Source organism: Leucopleurus acutus (assembly GCF_964270905.1).
Source record: "Leucopleurus acutus genome assembly, chromosome: 12".
Lineage (NCBI taxonomy): Eukaryota > Metazoa > Chordata > Mammalia > Artiodactyla > Delphinidae > Leucopleurus > Leucopleurus acutus.
Genome location: NC_139154.1, coordinates 61693875 through 61709025, shown reverse-complemented (window position 1 = coordinate 61709025; position 15151 = coordinate 61693875). Strand labels below are relative to the sequence as shown.

The 15151-nt window shown below is 37.3% G+C and overlaps 1 protein-coding gene across 1 annotated transcript in view; it reads right to left on the bottom strand.

Moving 5' to 3' along the window:
• Positions 1–15151, bottom strand: part of MTA3 (metastasis associated 1 family member 3) — a 127756-nt gene that overhangs the window by 60559 nt on the left and 52046 nt on the right. The window contains exons 4-5 of the mRNA XM_082851646.1: positions 4227–4290; positions 3088–3205 (exon numbers count right to left, since the gene is read on the bottom strand). Coding sequence (XP_082707772.1) covers positions 3088–3205; positions 4227–4290 — 182 coding nt within the window. The remainder of the gene's footprint in view (positions 1–3087; positions 3206–4226; positions 4291–15151) is intronic.

Below are 15151 nucleotides of genomic sequence, written 5' to 3'. Positions count from 1 at the left end.
TCTATTTTATTAATGAATATTTAGTCACAACTGGTGTAACTGCCCAAATGCCACAAGCTGTTAAGAATCTTTCCTTTTACCTGGAAGAAGAACCTCAAGGTTCTTACCCTCAAGAATTCAAATCCTTATTGAGAAGTACTGTAGAATAAATTATTGCATTTTATATATGATTTCGTTTCCTAAAATAATTTTTTAAATTCTAAGCTAGGTAGATATGCTTTCCAAATTACTAACTCTAACCAGCTTTATGCTTTTCAGGGGCAATATCATACGTAAAAGTTTTGCAGATAAGTGGGAACTCATGAGATTCCATGATCTGATTTTTATGCCCCCCCATTACTTGAAATATCCCAACTTTATTACTTGGTTCAGCATTTATCTTTACATGAGCAATACACAAAATTTTCTAGGCTTTCTATACACCTAGGCTTATGTCAGTGCTCAAGAAAGAACCAAACACAAAAAAAATAAATTAGGGAGTTCCCCGGTGGTCTAGTGGTTAGGATTTGGAGCTTTCACTGCCATGGCCCAGGTTCAATCCCTGGTCAGGGAACTGAGATCGTGCAAGCCACGGCGCACCCAAAATAAAAATAAATAAATTAAAATTAAAAAATAAATTAAAATACTTCAATAAAATATATATATAAATTTAAAAATCAAAAAAATTAAAAAGCACAACATTGTAAATCAACTATACTTCAATTTTATATATATATATATATATATATATATATATATAAATTTTTTTCTTATGAAAAAGAGAGAGAGGACCACACAATCAACAGCTCAGGCAGTCCAAAATTTTAAAAGTCAAATAATAAAAATAGCACACAAGATTACATGAACGACACAGTCTGCAGAGTTTGACAAGGGGAGAGATCAAAGTTCAGGGAGGAGTAACAAAGGGCTGCTTAGGGGATGTAGAACTTGGGTCAGGCGACAAGCACACATGAGCACCAGGGTCACTCCTGGCTTTTGGCCTGTGCATAGATGGACTTGCTGAACTATCTCACTAAGAGTGTATACATCTGCCCCAAACTCCAAGAACTGTCACAAAAGAGGGTGAAATGTACTACATATAAATTATACCTTAATTAAAACAAGGAAAAATAATACCTGTAAATAATTACTTGGAAGACAATTACCATTTTGTATAAAATTTCAGAAACACATGCCTTATGACTTAGCAATTTCATTTCTGGGAACATATTTTCCAGTTATATCCAGAGTACAAAATTATGCATTATATAAAGGATACAATGCAGCACTATTTGTAAAACTTAAAAATCAAGTGTTTTTAAAAATAAAACAATAAATATTTAGTGAACACTTACTCGTAGTGATAAAAGTCTAAGATCAAACATTAAGGACTATAAAACAACCAAAATTATTTCTGGAAGAAAAGATGGTTTGTACAGAACAGAATGCTAATAAACGCAATCTCTCAGCCTATAATAAACCGAGTCACTACTTACAATTTCTTCAAAAAAAACTTCTAAACACAGATGAGTGCAGACGTGGCATTCTGTTCTCAAAGCTTAGTCATTACTGACTGACCTTTCCTTGTAATGAATTCATGAAAATGCAGAAGTCTGCAACCTGTTATTATTCACAGCCACCTCACCTACCCACCACTGACAATGACAACACAACTCTATCCTGAGTTGATTTAACTTTTCTGCATATACTTCTATAGGTAAGGCAAGGTAAAGAATGCTAATTATATAAACCTTAAGGGATAAATTCTAAACTTCTGTATGACAAAAATTCTCAATTTCTATATAACAAAAATAAATAAAACAAATTTAAAATCATTAACATTTTTTAAGTGAGGAGGCAGGCAAAGGGCAAATACTTTTATATTTGTTTACCTTTAATATGCAAAATACTCTTGCCAATACATATAAATAACCAAATAGAAAATACACAAGAAATTTACAGAAGAGCAGTAACGGAAAGCATAAGTAACTTTTAAAAATTAAAGAAAAAGAAAAAAAAACAGCAACAACAAAAAAAATGAAAAGCCAAGACAACAGTATCACAAAATGGGCAAGGGGGGTTCTTTAATAATCTATTGGTGGAAGCATTTGGTTCACTCATATGAAAATTAACAGCTTTTTTGAAGGGCAAAGAAGCATTTTCAATGTCTTCCAGGGAGCTATGCTTGAAAAATATTTATACAGAGTAAGTATATGTAAAGCTTTTCTAGAAGCATCATTTGTAATATCAAAAAATGTAAACACCTGAAAGTCTGTCAATAGGGTACTGGTAAAGGAAATAAATTGTGGAACATCTATGCAGACTTAAGAACTCTACGGTCACTGAAAAGAATAAAGCCACTCTGCTCATCAGGAAAGATGCTAAAGATACACTATTAACTGAAAGAAGCAACTGCAGAGCAACGTGCAACTTGCCATCCCACAAAGACCACACCTGAATGGGTTACGAGCCAGAGACCGTACCAAAAAAAAAAAATACCCTGAACAATATTAGTAATTAAATATGGGTTTGGAAAGAAGGAAAGGGGGTGGTGTTCATTTTCTATATTACACGTTTCTTTGTGTTTTATTTTTTAATGGTAAGAATGTTTTACTTTTGAAATCAGAAAATAAAGGTTTTAAGTATATAATTATGACAGAAGAAAGAAAAGTCTTGCTAGGAAGATCTGTGTTTAAAATGCAAAGCTCTGAATCTCTCTGGTATAGAAACTACGCAGATCTGCCAAAATTCCCACCAAAATGTAAATGTTCACTAGATTGCAAGGCTACCATAGAGAGATGACATGAAGGCACTCAGGATCTCAAGGCGTGAGCGTGTCACATTGAAACACAAGTTCAACAACACTTACATTCTTAAAGTTGTATTTAAAAGAAAAACACAGGCAGAAAACTCATGAGAGTGTGAAATAAAAAATGAATAACTGATCGATTAAATTATTTTTCATTGCCGTTTGTTGTATTTCTAAAGTTGGAAGAGCCCGTTACTTTTAAACTTTAGCCTGTAAGTTGTTTCTTCCATATGAGGAAAATATTTGAGTTTCAAGGTACATTTGTTTTCATAGGATTTGCAACCCAAAGGAAAACATACCTTCTAAGAGCATTTCTGGAATGTCTGCTTGATATCTAGGTCCCACTCTGATTTCACCTTTGTCAGCTAACAGTGTTTTCACTGAGGGATCATAGACCAATGAGTAGAAAAAAGTATCCTGGAAAAAAAAGAAAAGACAGAAAATACCTAGGTAAACATAATTCCTTCTACTTTTTATAAAGCAATAAATCCAATGTCACAATAATGAAACCATAAAACTACAGAGTAGGGCTTCCCTGGTGGCACAGTGGTTGAGAGTCCACCTGCCGATGCAGGGGACATGGGTTCGTGCCCCGGTCTGGGAAGATCCCATGTGCCGCGCAGCGGCTGGGCCCGTGAGCCATGGCCGCTGAGCCTGCGCGTCTGGAGCCTGTGCTCCGCATTGGGAGAGGCCACAAGAGTGAGAGGCCCGCGTACCGCAAACAAACAAAAAAAAAGAAAAAATGTCCCTTTAATTCTGTAAAAAAAAAACCTATGTGTAATCAAGATTTTGGGAAAACAAACACTATGTAATTATAAAGCTTAAATACTGAAACATTATCAATAGTAAAATATTTTCCCCACAACACAAATGATAAAAGTCACATAAAACTACAAAATGTGGAATAGCCTTGCTTACAAGAATTTCCTCCCTTCAATGAAGTGCTTGCTCTAATTCAACTTGTTAAAAATGTTTAAAATGTTTCTTGAAGTTTACAGAAAAAAATATTTTTAGTTGACAAAGTTTATTAGGATTCCAGGGAAGAAAGCAGACCACCAATGGTAAAATCTCATCTGCAAACAGTCTACAAGAAACGCTATTTATTTAAAAAGAAAAAAAAGGGAGGAGGACCAAGTATACTGAAGTCATTTATTTCATAAAGCCAAAAATAGTTCTTCCACTACCAACTAAATCACGTGCTATACTTTACAAGCTTTTCATTACCAAGCAAAAGAGACAGACAGACATGGGAGTTTTTGCCAACTTTTATCTCAGTTAACCAGAAAAATAAAATTAACTGAATGCAGTCCAGTCATTATACTTTTACTATAATACTGCTATCATTGTACAATAATTTGTTAGAAGAAGAAATAATACAAAAGTATGGGCTTCTTATGAAATAGAGGGAAAACCAAAAACAAGTATAATTGTGAATTACCTCTTTATCAAGATATGACAATACAGACTCTGTCTCATTCAGAAGGGCAACACTGCATTTCCCCCTGTTGAAAGAGGAGAAAAGTGAATAAATAAAGGCCACCTCACCCTCACAGTGATGATATATATAAAGTTAGGAATATTCAAAATGTAAAGGAGGTATTAAGAAACTAGATGGCTTTTAGGAAAATCTATATATGTATATACTTGGACTCTCTACCATCTTGGTTTTGTGTAACCTAAAAAATAAGGCTGTGTTTGTAGACATTTATTGAGAGGCTAATCTGGGGAAGGAACAATGTTAGGCAGTAAATCCTTGTAACATAAAACACTTTATAGGTATTTCCTAATTTTTCAAGGAAAAAAAGAAGAGTACAATGCGATATTCAGACCAAGAGCTAGTTTCTGAATCTGTAAAGAGTTAATATGAGGTAATTTTATACAAGGGATTTTCAAAGACAACACCATGCAAACCAATGCCTGAAATAACCTTCAAATTTTTAAAGTAGCCACTGCATATGAGAACCTAAAATAATATACATTCACATCAGGATTAAGTAACTTACCTTTATTGAAACTGTTCTAAAGACTAGTTAAAATTTAAATACAAGAAACTCCTGTAGAGCAAGGGGCAAATAAGATTCATGGACCTTGAAGTCTCACGGCATTCACCTTTGATAATAGCTGGGTGTGTGCTTGGAAAAGAAATGTCTATTTTAAAAAAGGCTTACAGGACATGGAAGCAACCTAAGTGTCCATCGACAGATGAATGGATAAAGATGTGGCACCTATATACAATGGAATATTACTCAGCCATAAAAAGAAACGAAATTGAGTTATTTGTAGTGAGGTGGATGGACCTAGAGAGTCATACAGAGTGAAGTAAGTCAGAGAGAGAAAAACAAATACCGTATGCTAACACATATATATGAAATCTAAAAAAAACCAAAAAAAAGTTCTGAAGAACCTAGGGGCAGGACAGGAATAAAGACGCAGACGTAGAGAATGGACTTGAGGACACGGGGAGGCGGAAGGGTAAGCTGGGACGAAGTGAGAGAGTGGCATGGACATATATACACTACCAAATGTAAAATAGCTAGCTAGTGGGAAGCAGCTGCATAGCACAGGGAGATCAGCTCGGTGCTTTGTGACCACCTAGAGGGGTGGGATAGGGAGGGTGGGAGGGACACGCAAGAGGGAGGAGCTATGGGGATATATGTATATGTATAACTGATTCACTTTGTTATAAAGGAGAAACTAACACAACACTGTAAAGCAAGTATACTCCAATAAAGATGTATGTATGTATGTATGAATAAATAAATAAATATTTTTAAAAAGAGGTAAAAAAGGCTTATCTAGACCTGAGAAAAATCAGGGTTATTCAGGTAGTTGTATTTATTACCACTTTTAAAATTATCCTCCCAGCTTGAAAACTTCAATATAGCTACAAATTTGACAGGAAAATTTTGATAGACTATTCAAGTTACAGATATTGGTCAGGGCTCACAAGATACTTTTTAAATGTCATAATATCATTTGATTTTCTAAACAAAAGTCACTACTTGCTCCCCATGAAATAGCCTGCAAAAACAAATGCATCAAATATACATTAAATAGGAAGCTTGTTGTTAGATTATCAGAGTGAAATACAATTCAAAGGAAAAAATTACCAAAAGCAAAACTTTTGCAAAAGTAAAATATTAACACATAAGTAAAAAATTATAGTTTACTAAAAAAAAAAAAATTATAGTTTACTAAACATTTTGCAACTGCATATTCCTTAAATCTAAAAAAAGATTTCCTCTCATCAAAACATCTTTCTCTGTTAATCATCTTAGGTTGTTATTACTTCAAAAGATTTCTCTCAGGGACTTCCCTGGTGGCGCCGTGGTTAAGAATCCACCTGCCAATGCAGGGGACATGGGTTCGAGCCTTGGTCCAGGAAGATCCCACAGGCTGCAGAGCAGCTAAGCCCGTGCACCACAACTACTGAGCCTGCGCTCTAGAGCCTGCGAGCCACAACTACTGAGCCCCGCGCCTAGAGTCCGTGCTCCGCAACAAGAGAAGCCACCACAATGAGAAGATCCTGCACCACAACGAAGAGTAGCTCCCGCTCACCGCAACTAGAGAAAGCCCGCTTGCAGCAAAGAAGACCCAATGCAGCCAAAAATAAATAAATAAATTTATTTTTTAAAAAACTAAGATTTCTCTGTGAGCATGTGGTTATTTCCATATTATCCTGTCAAATCTCTAATTTGATTACCAGGAGCTATAAAGGTTTTCTGCTTTTCTAATATATTTTATTCATGCATATTACTGAAGCAGAAAAATTAACATTATTACTTCAATGCATATGTAAAGTCAACAATTACATGACAAGCTCTTACAAAGGACAGAATTACGAGCAGGGAAATTGCTCTGTTGCTGTTACTGCATCTACAGCTGCCATAGAAGAACCTCTTATGACCTGTGAATACATGCTCATACATGCAAGAGTGCTTAAGCAACAAACGGGATTTCCAAAAATAGTTTCATTTACTTCTCTTGCCTCAATAACTGCTGACAAAGCAGTATTTCTAACATTTAATACTTAATCACCTAGAAAAAATATTTTTTTAAGTTCTCTAAAGTCAGGTTTGTTTTTTTTTAAATGGAGAGGAGCAGATGCTGTAAATGTTATTCTAATAGATATCACTTGAATTTTATAGGATAACAGACACTGAAAATTCATTAAAAGAATATAGCATAGGGCTTCCTTGGTGGCACAGTGGTTGAGAGTCCGCCTGCCGATGCAGGGGACACAGGTTCGTGCCCCGGGTCCGGGAAGATCCCACATGCCGCGGAGCGGCTGGGCCCATGAGTCATGGCCACTGAGCCTGCGCGTCCGGAGCCTGTGCTCCACAACGGGAGAGGCCACAACAGTGAGAGGCCTGCGTACCGCAAAAAAAACCCCAAAAACAAACAAAAAAAACCAATATAGCATAAAGTTGCCTCCATACTGTCTGAAATGACAAAAGAATTTAATAACTAAACCATTATTTTCATATTTATATCAGGAGATAAGGAAACACTGATTATACTGTTTTAGAGGCACAACATGATTACAAAACCAATAGAAGGATAGATATCCCAACCAATGTAAAATATAAGTTATTTTTGGAAATGCAGATTTTATGCAAAGAGGAAAGGATAATAGGTAATTTTAGTTCTTAATTTTTCTTTAATGTAGTATATTGTACCTTTTCCCCCATTAAAAATGAAAATGTGACACTTAAATTTTCATGTACATATATTAACAGCTAACAAAGTAAGAGGTTCAGTCAGAATTATTTTATGAAGTAAATATGAATATGTAATTAACACATGTACCACCACGCCAAGAGTTGTTGATAAAAGTAGTTTAAAAAGAGATTTAAAGTGTTGGCTTCCTTTATGCTGAACAAATCTTGGCTCACAGGAAAAAGCATGATAAATTTTAAGCTAACAGCAAACTAAAGGAACTATTATCAACTTCTGAATACAGATAACCCAATTGTTTGACCCTGAACCTCAAGCAATGAACCTAATTGTAACTTTGTATGGGGACAGATGATTACTAGACTTATTGTGATCATTTCATAATGTATGCAAATGTCAAATAACTATTTAGTACACCTGAAACTAACATAATGTTGTATGTCAACTATACTTCAATTTTTAACATATGCAAAAACAAACTATTTGCCAGTGTGGCGGGGGGAAGACGCTCAACATTCTCAGCCATTAGGAAAACGCAAACTCAAAACCACAGTGAGATACACTTCACAGAAAACCACAAGGATGCCTACAATGAAAAACACAGACAATAACTAGTGTTGACGTGGATGTGGAGAAACTGGAACCCTAATACTTTGCTGGTGAGGATATAAAACTGTGCAGTCACTTCTGAAATCAGTTTGGCCGTTCCTCAAAGTGTTAAACAGAGTTGCCCTCTGACCCGGCAATTCCACTCCTAAGCGTGATACCAGAAAAGAAAACATACATCCACACAAAAACCTGTGCACGGATGTTCACAGCAGCATTATTCATAACAACCAAGAAGTGGAAACAACCCAAATTTCCATCAGCTGATGAATGGGTAAACAAAATGTGTAGTTCTGGTCCAAGTCCAAAGGCCTGAGAACCAGGAGTGCTGATGCTGTAAATCCCAGTCTGAGGGCAGGAGACCGAGGTCACAGCTTACTCAGTCACACAGAGAGAGAAGTCTCCCTTCCTCTACCTTTTTGCTCTTTTCAGATCTTCACCAGATTAGAAGAGGTTTCCCCCCACACGGGGTGGGGGGGGGGGTTGCAATCTGCTTTACTCAGTCTACTGATTCTAATAATCTCTTCCGGAAACACCCTCACGGACACACCCAGAATGCTTAACCAGATATCTGGGCCTCACATAGCCCCAGTCAAGTTGACACATGAAATTAACCATCACAATATCTCAATAAAGTTATTATTAAAAATATATATAATATATATATATTATTCTTCAAAACTGTCAAGGTCATGAAAAACAAGGAAAGACTGGGATACACACCAGAGGAAACTATGGAGACATGATACCTAAATGAAATGTCAGAGTAAATCGTGAAACAAAAAAAGGACATCAGAAAAAGAATGGTACTATCTGAATAAAGTTTGGAGCTTAGTCAATAGTAATACATCTATGTCAATTTCTTGGCTTTGATAAAGATGTAATGATTCTATAAATCATCAACATTAGGGGAAACTAAGTGAAGAGTACACGGGAACTCTCTGTACCATCCTTGCAGCTTTGTTTGTAACTCTAAAAGTATCCCAAAATAAAATGCTTATTTTTTTAAGACCCCCCCCCCCAAAAAACAGGGGCATTTGTGTCATTGGTCTTATGAGTCTTATATTAGCCACAAACTGAATTCTGAGAATTTTTTCATGTAAAGAACCATGCCTGGTTCTGTGACTGGAAATTCAGCAAACAGTTTTATACAGCATTTAATCCATGGAATACAATGAACAAATTTTTAAAAAATTAATGAAGTTCAAAGATCCAAAATGCTTTCATAAGATTACATTTCTCAACAGCAGCAATGTAAGATAGGTCAAATGAAAAGATTCAAAATTCTGAGGGAAATTATTTCCAAACCAGAAATATATGCCTAAACAAACATCAGTCAAGTGTGAAAAACATTTTCAGATAAGCAAGAACTAAAATTTTTTACATTTTAGAAGACTAATCAAAAGGAAAAGGCAAAACAATTATTAACTCCAACGAAAACATGAGATTGTACAACAATGAATTATGTGAGGAATATTTATGCGTTCATAAAATACAGATTATTAAGTTAAATAAAATTGTGATATACTGGAAATACAAAGGAAAGGGAATGGAGAAGAGAAAGTGAAGAGAGAATTCTAAAATTTTTAGAAATGAACAGCAGCAGTATCAGAGTAGTATAAATGCCAAGGTCAATGTCAGAGAAGTTGCGTTGAGTAGGTAAGACAGGAATGAAAAGCCAAGAAGAGAAGTTTGAGCTTAATGTGATAGCTCAATGGATTTTGTGAAGAAGCATGACAAGCAGTGCTTTGGAAAGCCCCTTCCGTCTGTGGCACGTGGAAGAAAGCAAAGCAACAAGTTATTAACCCATGATCCTGGAGATCTGGTAACAAACATGAAAGAAACTATCAAAGAGGAATTCAAGGGGGGAAAAAATCCTCTCTTGGTGCCACTTTTCCCTTTTATAACTAGGAGAAAGTAGAATGTTCAAAAGAAGGTGCTAGGATTAGGAAGCTCCTCTTCTCCAAGACAGGATGACAAACAAATTGTTTTGATTACTAGGAAAATCTCACAAGCATTTCTTTCCACAACCATGTGGAACACCAGTACTCGGGACAATATGCAGGCTATCCTGTGATACAGCCCAATGCATTTCTTTCTTTTTTTTTTAGTCTTTAAATGTATTTATTTATTTATGTCTGTGTTGGATCTTCGTTTCTGTGCGAGGGCCTTCTCTAGTTGTGGCAAGCGGGGGCCACTCTTCATCGCGGTGCGCGGGCCTCTCACTATCGCGGCATCTCTTGCTGCGGAGCACAGGCTCCAGACGCGCAGGCTCAGTAGTTGTGGCTCACGGGGCCCAGTTGCTCCGTGGCATGTGGAATACTCCCAGACCAGGGCTCGAACCCGTGTCCGCTGCACTGACAGACAGATTCTCAACCACTGCGCCACCAGGGAAGCCCCAGCCCAATGCATTTCTGCATTATGACTTTAGTTGGAGAAGAAAACACTTCAACCCACAGGGTTGATCATTTCAAAGGAAAGATTATATAGTATAAACACAACATTCAAGAAAAGGTGTGCTAAACATGTAGACTTTAAAATGTTAAATTGTGATATGATTTTTCCCATTTCTATGTTCTTCCTCTAGTCCTCCTCTTCCTTAGCAATCCTAAGAGCCTAAGCGTACTAAGAAAATAACTATGTTATATTCATCTCTTAAGTAGCACTACTTATAGTCTCAATAGCACTCTTCTGGCAAACTTAAATTTTGTTTACAGATACCAAGAAAATTGCAAAAATCTAACATCTTAAAATAAAAATACTGACACAATGAAATGTACAGGAAGAAAACTGCCTTTGTTTGAATTTTGTTTTAAAGATTCCAAGTAAGTTTCTTTAACGTTAGTAGCCAAACTGGAGAGAGACTGCTAATCCACAGTGGAGTTCTATTTTATTACTTGTACACTTAAAACTTAGCATTACTACTTATTTATCAATAAACATAAATCTGTAAAAATTGGTTTTCTCTGAAGATTTTTAAAAGGCCTCAACACAGACTTCCCTGGTGGTCTAGTGGGTAAGACTCCGTGCTCCCAATGCACGGAGCTCCCCCCCTCCCCGGTTTGATCCCCAGTCTGGGAACTACATCCTGCAAGCATGCCACAACTAAGAAGCCTTCAGGAAGGGGGGGGGGGGGGGGGAAGGGAGGGGGGAGGGAGGGAGGAAAAAAGGGAGGGAGGAATAAATATTTTTTTTAACCGTTAAGCTTTAAAAATAAATAAATAAAATAGAATAAAATGATCTACCAAATATCCTCACCATTGAGGCATCCCTGAAATTTCAGGATACAATGGATAAGAGAATTCTAAGATTTAAAAGCTGGAAAAAAACAGGTAATAAGCAGAGTATGGAGAATCTATGTGATATAAAACTACTTTCAATGACAATAGATGTTTGAGGACAATGGGGTTAGTCATCTTCAACCCAAAATTAAATTCCAAGCCAAACTATGTATCACATGTGTAGTAATAAATTATCTATGAATTTCATTCCAGAATAGCATAGGAAGTATTAAAAAATATGTAAAAGAGAGGTTGAGTCTGATAAAGTTGATAGCCTCTGCTGTAAGTTGTTATACACTAAAACATAAAACTAAAATTAAGAGTCATAACCAAAAAACACAGAAGCCTTCCAACTAGTATATGAAGAACAGTATAATTAGAATATCACCACTCTATAACTGTGATTAATGGAACTCCAGGCAATAAGCATCAAATAAATGCCAGTAACATCCAGAAATGAGAGATTATATACCTCCTAATGTACAACACCGCCTATGAAGAAGTTTTTGTCTCTTGTACTTCACTCTTCCCCAAGGCAGGGCAGGAGGAATGAAGGAAACCACGTCCTCTATTACCAATTCACGAGAAATATGAGGGAGAGGGGAACGTGGTTGAACACAGGGGGATACAATCAGCAAAATCCAAACGGTGAGAAACAAAATCCTCAATTCATCAACAAAAAAATAGCGGGGGGGGGGAGGGGAGAGAGAGATAGGGAGAGACAAAGGGAGGCCTTCATTTATTTTCCCCTAGGGCCCCAACTGATTTGGCACCATATACTGAAAAGACCACCCTTTCTCCACAACACTGCAAAGGCACCTTCATCAAATATCAAGTTGTACTATATATGCGGGTCTGTTCTGGCTTTTCTATTCTGTTCCACTGATTTATTTCACAATCCACTTACCTGTACTACCCTACATTAATTACTGTAGCTATACAAGTGTCTTAATATCGAATGATATAAACCTCTAACATTTTTGTTCTTTAAGACTGACTTTATCAATGGTTCTCAAACTTTTTGGTCTCAAGATCTCTATTTTTTTTTATTATTTTTTTATTTATTTAGGCTGCGTTGGGTCTTTGCTGCTGGGCGCGGGCTTTCTCTAGCTGCAGTGAGCGGGGGCTACCCTTCATTGTGGTGCGCGGGCCTCCCATTGCAGTGGCCTCCCTTGTTGCACAGTGCAGGCTCTAGGGTGCTCGGGCTTCACTAGTGGTGGCTTGCGGGCTCAGCGGCTGTAGCTCACGGGCTCCAGAGTGCAGGCTCAGCAGCTGTGGAGCACGCTCCGCGGCACGTGGAATCCTCCCGGACCAGGGCTCGAACCCGTGTCCCCTGCACTGCCAGGTGGACTCGTAGCCACTGCACCACCAGGGAAGCCCCCTCAAGATCTCTTTTAAGTTCCTAAAAATTATTGAGAACCTCAATGAACTTTTGCCTTCGTGGGTTACATCTATCAATATTTACCGTGATAGAAATTAAAACTAAAAATTTAACATTAATTAATTTAAAATAAAAATAAACATATTAGCAAATATTTGTTATTAATAATTACTATATTCCCCCCCCAAATTAATGAGAACAGTGGCGTTATTTTACATTTTTACAAATCTCTTCAATGTCTGGCTTAACAGACAACTAGGTTTTCACATAAGTAACTAGTTTACTTCATTTTCAAAGAACATCCATCAAATACTCATGTCTCAATAACCACAGTTCGGGCTTCCCTGGTGGCGCAGTGGTTGAGAGCCCGCCTGCCGATGCAGGGGACGCGGGTTCGTGCCCCGGTCCGGGAAGATCCCACATGCCGCGGAGCGGCTGGGCCCGTGAGCCGCGGTCGCTGAGCCTGCACGTCCGGAACCTGTGCTTCGCAATGGGAGAGGCCACAACAGTGAGAGGCCCGTGTACCGCAAAAAAATTAATTAATTAATTTAAAAAAAATAACCACAGTTCATCTCTCAGTGGTTATTTCAGGCAAAAATGGTGTTCCATGAAAAGGGCAGCTAGTTTAGCTCATATTTCAAACAAGCCCATGAGTTTTTTCTCAAAATGATCATCACACTTTCATATGCAGCAGAAACGATTTATGCATGCTTCCCTTTTCAGCACATGGAACATTAAAAAGATGTGTAATCTCTTTTTTTCTTCCAGTTTTGAGGTATAATTGACATACAGCACCATGTAAGTTTAAGGGGTACAGCATAATGATTTGACTTACATACATCGGAAAATGAAGATGTATAATCTCTTGAAATAAGGGAGAGGTGATGGTTGCACAACGTTGTCAGTATACTGAATTTTTTATACTGAATGCCACTGAATTGTACCCTGTATACTGTACAGTGGTTAACATGCGTGAATTTTTCCTCAATTTTTAAAAAAAGGCATTTGAGACTTATTAAAATTAATAAATGGTACTGTTTTGCCAAGAACATTCTTAAGTGGAACTTGTCTTTTTTTTTTCTTTTCTTAATTGCAAATGCATACAGTACAGTGACGAATATAGCACAGTTTGGTGACACTGACGTGATTCCTGCTGACTTGGTGCCAGCAGTTTACCCACCACTGCTTTTGCACATGATTTTGCTTTTGCAAAATCAACATGGAGAAAAGGCAAATAACATCTTACTGTTGTTATGAGAATAGTTTTGATCTCAAAAAGGCCCTCTTGAATGGGTCTACAGGGACATCCAGAAGTACAAGAACCATGATTTGAAATGTTCTTGGTCCTTCTGATTCCCAGAGATTTTGGACTCAGCTTCTCAATTTATACACACATACACATACACAGACACACACATACATACACAGACAACCCTGCTAAGCTTTTCTTTGGAATTACATTGAATCTTTGGATCAATTTGGGAAAAACAGACTTACTGTCATTTATTTACTTAATCTTTAATTCCTTTAGCAATACTCTGTAATTTCTGTGTGGAGTTTTTACACATCTTTCCCTTTTTTTAGACATCTTTTATTTTTTTAAATCTATTTTTATCTTATTTTTGGCTGCGTTGGGGCTTCGTTGCAGCATGCAAGCTTCTCACTGAGGTGGCTTCTCTTGTTGCGGAGCACGGGCTCTAGGCATGTGGGCTTCAGTCGTTGTGGGATGCAGGCTCAGTAGTTGTGGCACACAGGCTTAGTTGCTCCGCGGCATATGAGATCTTCCCAGACCAGGGCTCGAACCCGTGTCCCCTGCGTTGGCAGGCGGATTCTTAACCACTGTGCCACCAGTGAAGCCCTAGATGTCTTTCTTTAGATTTATTCCTAGGTGTTTGATATTGTTTGATGATACTGTAAACAGTTATCTTTTTAAACTTAATTTTCTAACTGACCTCTCTTCACACCATATGCATAAAACAGACCTAAATATAAAAGGTGGAATAGTAAAACTTCAAGAAAACATAGAAGAATATCTTCATGACCTTAATTAAGAAATCTCTGCCCATTATAAGATCGTGACACTTGGATTGGTTTTTGAATGAGCACTCTTTCTGAGTAACAAAATATTAATTTTTTGGTTTTTTGTTTGTTTTGCGCAGCTTACGGGATCTTAAGTCCTGTCCCATCCCCCTCCCCCCCATCCCCCCCCAACCCCCTACAGTGAAAGCATCGAGTCCTAACCACTGGACTGCCAGGGAGTTCCCCAAAGTATTCTTACTCTAGATTCATTCTGCTCCTTCATATATATCAAACCTATCAGGCATGTCTATTAATGTCTCAAGAATGGAATTTTTCCAGCCTTTATTTAACTGTCCTCCTCCCCTCCTCCTGCTGTTCCATCATTCATTTTCCTACCAA